This window comes from Artemia franciscana, chromosome 2 (genome assembly GCF_032884065.1).
Source record: "Artemia franciscana chromosome 2, ASM3288406v1, whole genome shotgun sequence".
NCBI classification, from domain to species: Eukaryota; Metazoa; Arthropoda; class Branchiopoda; order Anostraca; family Artemiidae; genus Artemia; species Artemia franciscana.
Window position 1 is genome coordinate 51,669,611 of NC_088864.1, and position 15,159 is coordinate 51,684,769.

At 35.3% G+C, this 15,159-nt stretch overlaps 1 protein-coding gene across 1 annotated transcript in view; it reads right to left on the bottom strand.

The window, feature by feature from the left end:
* The window catches only part of LOC136043411 (mitochondrial carrier homolog 2-like), a 72,589-nt gene that overhangs the window by 39,460 nt on the left and 17,970 nt on the right, over positions 1–15,159 (bottom strand). Inside the window, exons 3-4 of the mRNA XM_065728322.1 lie at positions 12,174–12,295; positions 107–245 (exon numbers count right to left, since the gene is read on the bottom strand). Of these exons, the coding sequence (XP_065584394.1) occupies positions 107–245; positions 12,174–12,295 (261 nt within the window). The remainder of the gene's footprint in view (positions 1–106; positions 246–12,173; positions 12,296–15,159) is intronic.

Sequence of the window (15,159 nt, forward strand, 5' to 3'; positions counted from 1 at the left end):
TGGATAAAGGCTTGTTACATCCTTCCCTTTAAAAAAAAAATTATAGGCTAACCTTTAGATACTTTTGGAATTACAAGTAATCGTTTCTAAAATAAAATTATTTTACCAGCTAGACATTTGGCTAGTTTTTGCAGGAAATTCTTCAAGCTCTCATCAGAAACATCTTCTTCAGCGAATTGAAATTCCGACATGAAGGGACCAGGAATGCCAGGGAGAGGTAATCCTGCACTATCAGGAGTGTCACCCTAGAATTTAAGCCAGTAAAAAAGAATTGAAGAAAATAATAAAGAGGAAATTATCAAATTTACGATTCAAATTAATGTACTCCGTCCCAATTAATGTATTATTTGTACATTAATCAATTTATGTACAATTATTCAATATATTTGTAAGTAAACAAATATAAATTTGTTTGCTTTAATTTTCCTAGGATGTACAGCACAATCTGAAAATTACGAGATCCAAAGTCCCAAGCAACATTAGAGTAAAGACAAAATCATTTGCGAGGGTTGGAGGCGGGACCTACCAATCCGTGCGGGACAATTGCACGGAGGTGGCAAGAAGTCCACCAGGTGGGGTTTTGTTAGCCGGAAGTCGGGGAATCTAGCTGATTGGTATCAGCGGTTCCAAGTAGAAAAAAAAATATTGGTTTACCCAAAAAAGGGGCCCCAAAAAAAAGACAAGCACCTTTTTTGTCTGAATAGCTTGCGTTGCTTCCTTGGCCACTAGAATCCCAAAATCTCAAAAGTAAACAGACTTATGTATAAGTCAGTTTTAGGTCCAAGGTGACCGCAATTTAAAGAAAACGGACGATGACAATTGTTCATCCAAAAGATGGCAAAAAGAATTCTTCAAAGGGGTTGAAACTTATACCCATATTTTCAGGGTCAAGGGAACTCAAACCAAAAAAAAAAAAAAAAAAAAAATGGTTTACCCAATCAAGATGCAAGAAAAGGGGCAAAGAATCTTTTTTTAAAAGAGTTGAAGCTTATATCTGTAATTCCCTGTGTCAAGGAGCTTCGACCATCAAAAAACATTCCGTAAAAATTGGGAGAAATGCTGAAAATAGAGTTCAAGTTAGGATAAACTGGTATATCGATCAATCCAGATCGAAAGATTCGTAACACACAAATATGGGTCCCAAAATTATGTTTCTCTGACCAGCTTGAATATTGTCAAAACGGCGCAACAGCAAGATCTAAGGAACGAATGACAGAGTCAAGTTTAAACTTTCAAAGCATGTTCTGGGGGATGTTGTACTAACTAAAGGACACTCTTTGCACCCTACTACAACAACTATGACTACCAGTACTACAACTTCTACTATGACTAGTACTATTACAGCTACTAATACTATGACTAATGTGACTACTACGGCTACTATTAATACAATACTACCACTACGACTACTGCCACGACTACAGCAACTACAACACCAGGAAATTTTGAGCTACATCCAGACACACTAAGCGTATAAAGGTGGCAAAAAAAAAAAAAAAAAACACCAGCAATATCTCAGGAACGACTAAGGGTATCAAGTTTCAATTTTAACATCATGTTAAGGGAGATTCTAAACACAAATCTAAAGACCTTGCACAACTAAATCAAAGATGCCTCATCCTCCCCATCATATCTCCGAGAGGGCTTAGGGCAAAAGTTGAAACTCCCCGGTTATGATGAGGGGAATATTGAACTAACCACAAGAAACATGTGTATCTGGTTTGTCAAAAGAGCGTATTTGCAAAATCTCAGAAATGGCTAGAGTTAAAAACTTTCTGAATGGTATTAAATGGAAACTTTCAGGGCACGTTGAAAGAAACCGGTGGACATGTATTAATTAAGGTTGTCGAAATGACATGAACTAGTTAACAGTACTATGTTGAAACTTTCAGGGAGCATTGAGGAAAATGTAAAACTAAACTAAAGAGGCTATGCGGATCCAGATTGTCAAAATCCCGTCTGTGCATTATCTCAGGAACATCTAAGGATGTTAAGCTGAAGCTTTCATAGAAAGTTGAAGGTTTTTCTTTTTTTACTATGCAGGAGTTTTTAGCGTATATGCAAATATTTCAAAAACGGCAAAGGGTATAAAGTTGAAACTTTAAGGAGATGCAGATAGGATTTTGAACAATATCAAAAGACTATGTGCATCCAGGTTGTCAAATAAACGTATCAGCTAATTCCCCAAGAACAGCTAACGGTACTAATCCAAAACTCTCAAGGAATGCTGCGAGGATGTTGAACTAAATCAAAAGATGTTATATGGATCCAAATAGTCAAAAACACACATCTGCAAAATTTTCGGAGCAGATATATCTATTTAGTTGAAACTTTCAGGGCATATTGAACTAAATCAAAAGACACTATGTGCATCCCCACCTCCAAAATGGCAAACCTGTAATGCTTCAAGTTGAAGGTGGATATGGAGATGAATCAAATGCTCTGTGAGCTTCCAAGTTGTCAATAACACGTATGTACAACATCTTAGGAACAGCTAAGGATAGATACTAAGTTGAAACTTTTGGAGAATGTTATGGGAGATGTTGAACTAAATCAAAATATACTAAATTCACAGCAGTTGTCAAAATAACATTCGTGCATCCAGGCTATCAAAAGGATTTATCTGCAATGTCTCTGGACTTCTGATGGTATTAAGTTGAAAATTTCAAGGAATGGTAAGAAGGGTGCTGAATTATATAGTAGTCAGGAAGGTGCACTACGTTTAACAAGGTCGTAAGGAAGACGCATTTGCATTATGAAGAATGGCTCAGAAAGGACTAAGGCCCAGCTCCCACGGGGCAACTGTTTTGAGACTAGAATTGCTAATCGATTACATACGCAACTGTTTTGTGTCTACAGCCTTAAATTAGGGTGGGGGCCCACCCACGGGACAGGCCAGACGCGATGGTTTCCAATAAGTCTAAAACCGGTTCCGTATGAGCGTCCAGCCGTGGTCAAAGTTGCATTTCAGAGTTGGCCCAGGCATTTTCGGCAGCTACCGCGTTGATATTTTCCAATTATTTTAGTTCTCAACTCTCAGACCAGGAATTAAACGTGAAATTCGTAAAAACAGAGAAGCATGAAGAGCTGTATAACTATAAACTTCCTGTAAATGTACCATTCTGTAAACACGATAAATTCTCTATGTGTTTGAGACAGTTCTTTTGTTGCTAAGAACAGACGAGACTTTGCTTTCTTTTCCAAGCAGAGATGAACCTAATACTCATTCTGAACCCTGCGAAACCTGCGGTAATCATAGTAATAAATTAAAGTCACATATATTGATTTCCTCACCGGAACTCAATATAGTTAACAACACTGCACTGCTCAATTAGATAAGCTCAACTCATCCACAACCACTCGCGTCCATGGACAGAAACATGTTTCATTTTGGTTGTAAACTGGTCGTTAACTAGTTGCAGATGAGACGAGTTTCCTACTGTTGTCTTGAAACTGTCGCCCCATGGGCATTGGGCATACGGGTATAAAGTTGAAATTTCAGAGAATATCGAGAGGGATATTGAAATAAAACAAAAGACACAAAGGGTATCATGGTTGTCAAAATGGCTAATATACAATAACTGAGTAGCTAGGGGTTTTATGTTTAAATTTTAAGGAAAAGGTTGAGGAGAAAATCGAATTAAATCACAAGAACCTATGTGCATCCAAGTAGTCAAAAGGGCACATCTACAATATCTTAGTAATCTCTAAGGGTATTAAGTTGAAACCTTTCAATTAATGGTGGAGAGGGTGTCGAACAAAATCAAAATATACTATATACATTCAAATAGTCGAAAAGGCACGTATGCAAAATATCAGGAACGGCTAAGAGTATTTGGTAGACGCTTTCAAAGGATGCTAGGGGAAGATGTTGAACTAAATCAAAAGACACTATGTGCATACATTTCGTCAAAATAATGTACCTGCAATAAAACAACAACTGCTAAAAGTATTAGGCTGAAACCTTCTGTGCATGTTGAGATGAATCCCAAACACATTGAAGGGTTCGGACAGGACGGTTCGTTTCAAATTATAGGCTCTGTCCTATTTTTATAGGATTTCCCGGGCCCAAATATAGGCCAAATATAGGATTTAGAACTCTTCAGGATCAGATCTGTGGTAGATGGCGTGGGATGCCTCGTCACAAAAATTACCAAGTTTCACCCCGATCCCTCCAATCTAAGCGTTTTCCATGATTTTATGTTCCCCCGATGTCACCAGATCAGGGCGGGATTTAAAATAAGAGCTTTGAGACACGATATCCTTCTAAATATCAAATTCCATTGAGATCCGACCACCCGTTCGTAAGTTAAAAATACCTCATTTTTTCTAATTTTTCAGAACCAACCCCCCCCCCCCCTCAAACTACCCCAAAAAGAGCGGATCCGTTCTGGTTATGTCAATCATGTATCTAGGGCTTGTGCTTATTTTTCCCACCAAGTTTCAGCCCAATCCTTCCAATCTAAGCGTTTTCCATTATTTTAGGTCACCCCAAACTCCCCCCAATGTCACCAGATCCGGTCAAAATTTAAAATAAGAGCTTTGAGACACGACATCCTTCCAAACATCAAATTTCCTTAAGATCTGATCAACCGTCTGCCAAATTTCATCGTCCCAGCTTACCTGGAAGTGCCTAAAGTAGCAAAACCAGGACCGACAGACAGACAGACCGACAAAATTTGCGATTCCTACATGTCACTTGGTTAATACCAAGTGCCATAAAACACTATGCTACAATGAGATTAACCGAACAGACGGACCAAAGGATGATGAGACGATAAACGATAAAACGCTTATTCCGACAATCTTCCATGCAGGAGGGCCAACTTTGCACTTATATCAGGGACATCAAACTTTCGAATTATCTTACCATTGCTATACTAAGGGGGGAGATAAAGTAAAAATTTACAATATCTGAAATAAAGTCTCAATCTGACTGACATCATTTTTCTTTTGAAGGGAATAAAAGACCAGATAAATAAAGGACAGATTGATCACAGAATGTAGCATATAGCCTACCCAGTGCACGTCTATTATACTTCCCTCAATTAGCAACTATCTTAGAATAACCATTTGAATAACTGGGCGGCATTCACATCAGCCAGCCAGCGTTCAACCAGGAAACACGTAAGTAGCAAGAACTCCAGTCTCATTAAGCAGAGACTGCTAGCCTATATACTGATCTTCGCTTATTTTGGACAGGCACAACATGACAAAAAACGAAACATAGGCTACTAAGTCAACACAACAGCATAGCCCAGGCAGAAGAAGCTTACTAAGCCCAACACAAAGCATTAGTTAAGTTCAAAAAGCTCAACAGTTGTTATTACTTATCGATCTACACCAAAAGAAAGAAAATTGCAAACCATGAGCAATGTTCTTAGTGCTCTTCAGCTGAAATAAAGGAATAATAAGATTTTAGCCAAAATATAGGCATTTTATAGGAGTCCATTAAAATATAGGAATTTATAGGCGAGTCCGAACACTGACATTGCGTGCAAACAGATTGTCAAAAGACAGTATCCGCAATATCTCATGAACGGCTTTGGATATCAAGTTGAACTTTCAGGGAACAATCAGAGAGTATACTAAATTCAACCATAAGATACTACCTGCATCTAGGTTGAAAAAAGGGCATATCTACAATATCTCAGCAACTTTTTAGGGTATTAAGGTGAGACTTTCAGGGAATTGTACGAAGGGTGCTGATCAAAATCAAAACACCCTATGTGTATCAAGGTTGCAAACAAGGCTAATCGGCAGTATCTCAGGAAGTTCCATGCATGTCAAGTAGAAATTTCAGGGAATGCACAAACGTCGTAGAAAAAAGTCAAAAGAAGCTGTGCGCATCAAGGTCATAAAAAAAACACATTTGTAATTTTTCAACAACAAAAAACAGTATAAAGTAGGAATTATCAGAAAATATTGAACTAAATAAGGAGACGTTGGGTGCATTATGACTGTCAATATGGCTATGCAATAACTCAGGAATATTTAAGGGTACTGAGTTGAAACTTTTCCAGAAAGTTGAGAGAAATGTTAAACTAAATCAAAATACACTCTGTTTGGGTTATGAAAAGGGCGTATCTGAAAAAAAAAACAAAAAAAACAAACACTAACGACTAAATGAATTAAATTAAAAAGGGAATACCGATGGGGATACTGAACTAAATCTGTGAACTGTCTCCATCCAGGGTGTCGAAATCTGAAATATGACAGGAACGGCTAAGATATTGAGTTGAAACTTTTTGTAAATGTTGAAGGGGATGTTGAACTGAAGCAAATGACACTATCTGCATCCAGGATGTCAAAAGAGGACGTCTTCAATAGTTCATATACGGACAATGGTATAAATTAACCCCTTAAGGGACCTAGCTGAAACTGTGAGGGAATATTGGAAGCGGAGGACAAGTGGATTCTAATTTTGATTTGTTGACCCAAGGGAGCACATCAGCGACAAAGAATGTTTGAAAAAAATTGGTTGTATTTATTCTTAGTGTGAAATGTTCTCTTTTTGATCTCATTAAAATTTCAGGCTGTGAAGACAGTATTTAAAACTGTATTACCAAATATTTTGATCCCGCTCGGCACAAACAAGCGTAATATCATCAGCAATTGCAAATAAATCCACATTTTGTTCAATATATATTGAGTTAAGATACTGCAATTCATCTGGGTGACATATATTGCAACAAATGGACCTTGGAGCATCTCTTATAGCCCAAAATAAGGCATTGGCATATACAATGTAAAGCAAAGGAACAAGGATAGACCCTTGTGGAATTCCAAAGTCTACTTTGGCCTTAATATCAGACCCTGGATAAAAAAAATAAACCGGCCGAAGATAAGATTGCAACCACTCTAATGCTTCTCCCCGAGCACCAAAATGCGAATGACCAAAATTTCAAGAAGAATAACTTGAAACAAACTGTCATAAGCTTTTCTCACATCCATAAGAATGGTGCTGGCGTTTTCTTCAAGTCTAAATCATTATTTACAATATTGAGAAGGCTAATATAAGCCTGTTCAGTAAAACGTTTTGGACGAAATCCTAACTGGTACACATGAAAAACTTTCTTCGCTGCAAATAAATCTGCCAAACGAGACTAGAATGGTCTTTCACAATCATTGAAAATGTAGAAAGAAGAGAAATAGGCCAGTAATTTGAAGAATCGCTCTTGCTACTACCTTTGTGGATGACAAGTATACGCACAAACTTCAGTGCCTGACAGGAAACTCTACGTCCAAACGACCTATTAATTAGCTTTGTTAGTGGAGTCACTTTCGCTGGCAGAGTAGACTTGACTACTCGACTGGGTACTAAATCAGGTCCTGATGAAGATTATCCATTTAAATTAGAAACTATCCGAGAAGCCTTTGTTTCAGTTACTCGTACAAGCATAAAAGATTAGTCGCAAGAAGGATCCAAATTTCTAGCAAAATCACTATTAGATCTTGATTCAGATACAGAATTAGCAGTCAAATGACCAATTGAGTTAAAATAAGATGTAAATTCCCGTTTTATTTCTTCCTCTTTATAATATCCTTTCCGTATAGCTTGGGCTTCGTTGGTAATCATCCAGGTTTTTATTATATCTTTCCCACACTCTGAAAATCTTCTACGATAATAATCTATTTTAACCCATGTTGCTGACTTAAATATATTTCAATACTCTTTCAAACGATGATGCCACTCAGGAGTAAGATGATTTTTGCAAGAAACTTTCCAAAGATAAGCTTTTCGCTTAGCACAATTTACTAATCCAGGAGTCATCCACCGACAATAAGGGGTCGACCTCTTGGAATCATTTTTCTTCTGGTCATGTAGACATGTCTCAACGAAAGTGTCCTTGATCACCCATAAAATTTTTCAAACACATCGTTTATAGGGATATTAAAATCATCTATAGATTCCCCTGAACTTCCAATAGTTTTGACCTTAGGTTTGAGAGTTGCTCTTCTTTTGTGAGAAAATACTGCCTTTGAACAAATGATTTAGAAGGACGGGGATTCAGCACATCAAACTTAGAGCCTACAGGAAAATGGTCTGATATATCTAAAATAATTAAAGCACTATTTTAAGAAGAAAGAGAGGAAAACATGTTATCAATTAAAGCGGCGGACGACATGGTGATACTTGTTGGGATCAAAATTGAAGGCAATAAACCACAAGAACTATTAGCAGATAAAAAATCAATAGTCATTGATGGATTTGTATCTAATAAGTTAATATTAAAATCACCCATAAATATAATGTCGAAATTCACACTATGAACTTTTTCCAATACACCCGTAAGGATATCAATGAAAAAACAAAAGGGTCCATCAGGGGGGCGATAAACCTTTGCAAATAGAATAGTTTCCTGATTAATTAGTAATTCATTACAAAGCGACTCAAATACTCCTTCACGACTAACAGAATGATCTTTACGAACCAAATATATATAATCATTAGCAATGTAAAATACCTCCCTTAGACATTTTCAATCGTTTAACCCGGAATATAAACCAATGAATCATTAATGTCTTTTAAAAGTGTTTCACACAATTCGGTTACTTTAGAGGATGAAAGCGACTCAAAAAGAATGAATTTGAATTCATAAATAGACGAACAAGGGCCTGTGTAACTGAGAGCTCACCGACCCCAACTTGGTCTTCAAATGCATTCACCAAGGGATCATATCTTCCGCACAGACGCTTCACCTGGTGACTTCACTAGTATGTTACTGCGGTCAGTCCATATACGTTTGACGCCAAACCCTTGTGGGATTGAACAAATCACGACGTCGCTTTGTAAGAAATTCCGACACAAAAATACCCGAGCCAGCTAATTTAGAGTTCTGTGAGAAAACTTTTCGAGCAACTTATGTGCTAGCAAATTGCACAAGTACTGGGGCAAATTTGTGACTAGCAGTATGAGCCTCACTCATTCTAAACCGGTAAACACTTGATAATTCGCCAGAAGACATACCGGTAACACCCGTCAGTGTTGATAGGACGTTTGTATCGTCAAGCTTGACTTCGATTTTTTCAATTCAATTCTCCAGATTAAGTGTTTGCATTCTACACGCTTTCAGCTCTCGTTCAGTACGGTCTAAGATGGGATTGAACTCCAGTGACACAGAATTGTACAATTCATTAATTATAGTTTCTGCCAGATTGTGCTCTCGTGTCACACTTTGCAGAAACCTGACGAAATATCTCTGAAACAATAGATTTTCCAGTTTTCTCTAACTCCTGTTCTGTAGCGGATATTCGTGTAATCAAATCCTTTGCTCACTTGGCACAAAGCCACACTCAGGTAAATCAGTATTCATCCAATTGTTTTGTTTAATGCAATTCAATCTTTACACTTTCATAATAGTTTGTCCTTACAACTTGAAACAAATAATCCGATTATTTTAGCTTTTGTTCACGCTTCATGAACACAGTAACATCAGAAAAAGGTTATTTTTGTTCGTCAGTATTATTATTGACAATGCAATTATGAATTCGTTATTGTCACTGTGTTTACTGCAACGAAACTATTATCCTTTGCCAACTCATGATAGGTTTAAATTCAAAAATTATAGGTCTTAACACCATGGACTCTGAATCAATACTGAATTTACTCACAGAAGTCTCAGTAATTCTGGATTTATTTACTTTTCAAAAGAGAAAACGTTTAAAACCTTTTTTTTTCAGTGAAGCGGAAATAACATGCCTTTAGGAGGCTTGGGGAGCGTTACCTACTCTTATTTATGGTAATTTCTGTTCGTATTAAGTTCGACTTGATTGGTCATTGCAACTGAACAAACGTATTTGGTTAGGTCTTATTCATTCATTGACAGCGATTGTTGCTCGTTTTTAGTTTCAAGAAGAATCGTTTGACATTATTTCTGCTAGTCTTTGGCTTAATACAGCTCTTTACTTTTCTATGAAAAAACTATCTTTTTGAAAAACGTTTCTTAATTCAGTTTAAGTTGGTTTAACAAATATTTTGTTTTGATTGAGGTTCCCTTAATTCTGAAATCTTAATTTTGAAGCAGATCAGCATAAACAAAATCAAATTTCTTGATCTATGGATCAATACAAACAATTTGTCTTCCAAAATTGATTGTCATCGTTAAAGTCCTCTTAATTTAGAAACCCATCACACGCCAGAAACAAATTTGGGACTATTTTTGGGCGTAGCGAACCAACACAAGCAAAATTAGTTTCATATTTGTTTTCTACAATAGGGGTTCACTCACCTGGGGATAGGAAACAAGATGGATGCATAGAGCTTTTTTGACTTACATTGCTATTTCACAGTAAATAGATTCTCATCCGAAAGAGGATGAAAGTGCCAAAACGTTTAGGCAGATTTGCAACAAAATCGGTTTAGCCTTCTTCTTCTCCCAAGTTAAAATTCAAGGTGAGCATGGTTTCACACTCAAAAACAAATCCTTAGAAGTTCCAACTTAATCTCCCAAGCCGTTCCCATAATTCTGAAAAATACTTTTTTGATCACAGGGCATCTCATAATGAGTTTTGATTTACCTCAGTACTTAACCGTAAATAGATTTTAAGTGCAATAGCAAGGAATAGTACAAAAATGTTTAGGCTTGCTAGAGACAAAACACATTTAGCGCCTATCCCTGACATAAAATTTGAAGTCCCCTTGCCTCCTCCTTTCATATAATTTTTTTCTAAAAACCTCGGCTCCATCCCACTAGATGTTCCCAGGATATTGCAGATAATATATTTTGACAGACTTTATTAACTTTTAATTTAATTTAGTGCAACATTCTACACCAAGCCCTGATGAAACGTTTACTTCCACAGCCCACAACACTCCTTGAAAATGTATACCTGATACCCCAAGCCACTCCCGAGCTATTGCAAATGCACCATTTCGATCAGTATCTTTTGATTTACCTCACTACTTAACCTTAAATAAATTTTAAGTGCCATAGTACAATAGGAGCTAATAGCAAAACATATTTTGGTGATTCGAAGACGATGTTATTTGCCCTTTTCCCTTCTCCTCAATATAAGATTTGTTCCCCTCCCCCTTTGCCCATCTTCTCCATTCCTATCCCAAACAATATCCTAATTCTCTCCCCCAAATAAAAATATTATGTTCACTTGACTTTTTCCAACCCGCAAAATTTTCAACTGAGTCCCCCAAGCCATTCTGAGCTGTTGTAGATAACCGTGATATGAAAACTGTGATACTCGCAGGATCTTTTGACTCACTCAGGTGTGTGTGACGTTTTCAGAGTCAGCCCATGGGATGGTAATATTTGTCTAGCAACCTATCCTAAGAGCTTCTAGCTAATCGCACAACTAAGATCAAATATACATGCCCTTTCTATCAGTGAACTATTGGTGTTCTAAATAATTAAGCATCGCTCCCCAGGCCGTAGGGGTAACTTCGACACCGAAGGAATATATATTAGAACTTTGGAGACTTCTGAGTAAAATGACTATCTCAAGATTTTTATCTGGTCTAATCAGGGCTAAGACTGAGGGGTCAGGTAGAAGAGAAGGACAGAGAGCCAGGCTGGTTGCCCCATCATCACTTTTAGCCCTTAAGAAAGGTACTATAATTTTTATCAATTATATACAAAGTAGACGGGAAAAAGATTTTAAGCCTTTTCTAGTCCAATCATACTTCATTGGGGTTTCCAATTCTTTCCCAAATACTTAGAGAGACAATAGAGTCGAATTTTTTCCTATCAAAATCTGAGCATAAATAGACATAAAAGAAATCTATAGCAACGGCGAAATAAAGAAAAAAACTAGCATATTATGAATAAATGAAACAGAATAAACTTGAAATTAAAAATGATAATTTAAGGCACTTATTAGGTATCTGAACGTTAATTAAGAATCGGACCGGAAATCAAGAAAAATTAATCACTATTCATGAAATTAGTGCCATTTACAGTTCTTTAGCTTGTTTTGCCAATTTAACTTGATTGGATTGTTACGAAATTCATCTTTAAAAATAGTTGTTTTATTTTTTTACTCATATAATAAATAATTTGATATCAAAAACATTTCTAAACAATTGTTCACAATTTTTTTTTTAATATCTTAACAATACGCACTTTTTTTATGTATTTTTAAATGTTGCCTAGACCAGCTTGAATGTGTCTTAGCTACCACCGTGATTAATCAATATAATAAAGTGCACAGCATCTCACCTCAAAGCGTATCAACTTTGTAACTTCCTGATAAACAAAATCCCCGAGAGTATAACCGAACAGCCAAGGAATGAAGCCTCTATAAAGGCCGAGGAAGCCATCGCGCTGGTAAATATACTTTGCTGCAAAATAAAATGACTACCAGTTAGGAATTGTTGCCTACCAATGTGGAAACTTTGTAAATTCTGTAAATTCTGATATTTTAATACATAGCTATGAAACTAAAAATGCTGATAAATTTTTTCGGTCACATAGAAGTGGAACCAAGACTGGTTTCCCTAGATTTTCAGAGCCGCGTGTATTTAACTCCATTCCAGAGAACATTCGGGCGGCCTAGTACCTTGGGTTATTTAAAAGTAATTTGAAAAAAAATGTTTATTAGGAAAAGGTTTGTAGTTTTTATTTATTTATTACTAGCTGTTGGGGTGGCGCTTCGCGCCACCCCAACACCTAGTTGGTGGGGGCGCTTCGCGCCCCCCCAAGCCCCCCCGCGCGCGTAAGTCGTTACGCGCCATAATAGTTACGCGCCATTGTAGTTGTGTCCCTATGTCCCACCTGTGAATATAGATAGATATATATATATATATATATATATATATATATATATATATATATATATATATATATATATATATATATATATATATATATATGGTTTTAACTACGTAAAACTTGCGAATATACAACATTCTTTGCTGTCCCATTGTCTTTGCATATAAATAGATTGTCAGGTTTACCGACTCTTGAACATGCAACATATAATGGTCCATGGGAAAACAATCTGTATTCAGATCTATACCTCATGATTCTAATGATTGCCCTTGAGCTTTGTTGATGGTGATTGCTAATCGACCATTCCCTGTCCCGGTGTCCCGGTCGTCATTTATATCCCCCTGTTTCCCCCGGTGTCCCCGTTGTAGTTGTGTCCCTGTGTCCCGGTCGTCATTTATATTCCCTGTGTCCCGGTCGTCATTTGTATCCCGGTGTCCCGGTCTGTATATACATTCGTTTTTTAGTTTTGTTTTTCTCCTTTATTTTTTTCCTTTTTTTTTTCTTTTTTAGTTTATTTAGATTTTTAGATTTTTTAGTTTTTTTATTAGTTTTTAGTTTTTTTTCTTTTTTTTTGTAGTTTTTACCTTCTTTTTAGTTTTGTTATTTTTTATTTTTTTTTACTTATGTCCTGGTCGTCATTTATACTCCCTGTGTCCCGGTGCTTTGTTGATTGCTAATCGAACATTCCTTTTGTCCTGGTCGCTTTCTCTTTGAGTGTCGTCATTTATTTTTTTCTTTTTTAGTTCTTTTAGTTTTTATCTTTTTTAGTTTTTTTTTTAGTTTTTTAGATGAAAATTTTTTTTAGTTTTTTCCTTTTTAGTTTTTTATTGGTTTTTACCTTTATTTTAGCTTATTTTTCAGTTTTTTCCTTTTTTTTAGTTTTTTTTTATTTTTAATTTTTTTTAGTTTTTTACCTTTTTTTAGTTTTTTTAGTTTTTTTAGTTTTTTAGCTTTTTTACTTTTTTTTATTAGTTTTTAGTTTTTTTTTGTAGTTTTTGCCTTTTTTTAGTTTTTTCAGTTTTTTTTTTAGTTTTTTATTGGTTTTTACCTTTATTTTAGCTTATTTTTCAGTTTTTTCCTTTTTTTTAGTTTTTTTTAGTTTTTAGTTTTTTTAGCTTTTTACCTTTTTTTAGTTTTTTTAGTCTTTTAGCTTTTTTATTTTTTTTATTAGTTTTTAGTTTTTTTTGCAGTTTTTGCCTTTTTTTAGTTTTTTTAGTTTTTTAGCTTTTTTATTAGTTTTTAGTTTTTTTGTAGTTTTTGCCTTTTTTTAGTTTTTTTCTTTTTAGTTTTTTTGTAGTTTTTACCTTCTTTTTAGTTTTGTTAGTTTTTTTTTTACTTATGTCCTGGTCGTCATTTATACTCCCTGTGTCCCGGTGCTTTGTTGATTGCTAATCGAACATTCCTTTTGTCCTGGTCGCTTTCTCTTTGAGTGTCGTCATTTATTTTTTTATTTTTTAGTTCTTTTAGTTTTTACCTTTTTTAGTTTTTTTTAGTTTTTTCTTTTTTTTCTTTTTAGTTTTTTATTGGTTTTTACCTTTATTTTAGCTTATTTTTCAGTTTTTTCCTTTTTTTAGTTTTTTTTATTTTTTATTTTTTTAGTTTTTTACCTTTTTTTAGTTTTTTTTAGTTTTTTTAGTTTTTTAGCTTTTTTACTTTTTTTTATTAGTTTTTAGTTTTTTTTGTAGTTTTTGCCTTTTTTTAGTTTTTTCATTTTTTTTTAGTTTTTTATTGGTTTTTACCTTTATTTTAGCTTATTTTTCAGTTTTTTCCTTTTTTTTAGTTTTTTTTTAGTTTTTAGTTTTTTTAGTTTTTTACCTTTTTTTAGTTTTTTTAGTTTTTTTAGTTTTTTAGCTTTTTTATTTTTTTTATTAGTTTTTAGTTTTTTTTGTAGTTTTTGCCTTTTTTTTAGTTTTTTAGCTTTTTTATTAGTTTTTAGTTTTTTTTGTAGTTTTTGCCTTTTTTTAGTTTTTTTTTAGTTTTTTAGCTTTTTCCTTCTAAACATGAAATTTCATTGAGATCCGATCACCCGTTCGTAGGTTAAAAATATCTCATTTTTCTAATTTTTCAGAATTACCTTCCCCCCCCCCAACTACCCCAAAGAGAGCAGATCCGTTTCGGTTATGTCTATCATGTATCTAGGACTAGTGCTTATTTTTTCCACCAAGTTTCATCCCGATCCCTCCACTCTAAGTGTTTTCCAAGTTGTAGGTTTCCCACTCCCAACCCCCCCCCCCCAAATGTCATCAGATCCAATCGGGATTTAAAATAACAGCTCTGAGACACGATTCCAAACATCAAATTTCATTAAGATCTGATCAACCGTTCGTAATTTAAAAATACTTCAATTTTTCCCGACTTAACGGGCCCCCCTCCCCCCTCCAGATGGTCAAATCGAGAAAACGACTATTTCTAATTTAATCTGGTCCGTTCCCTG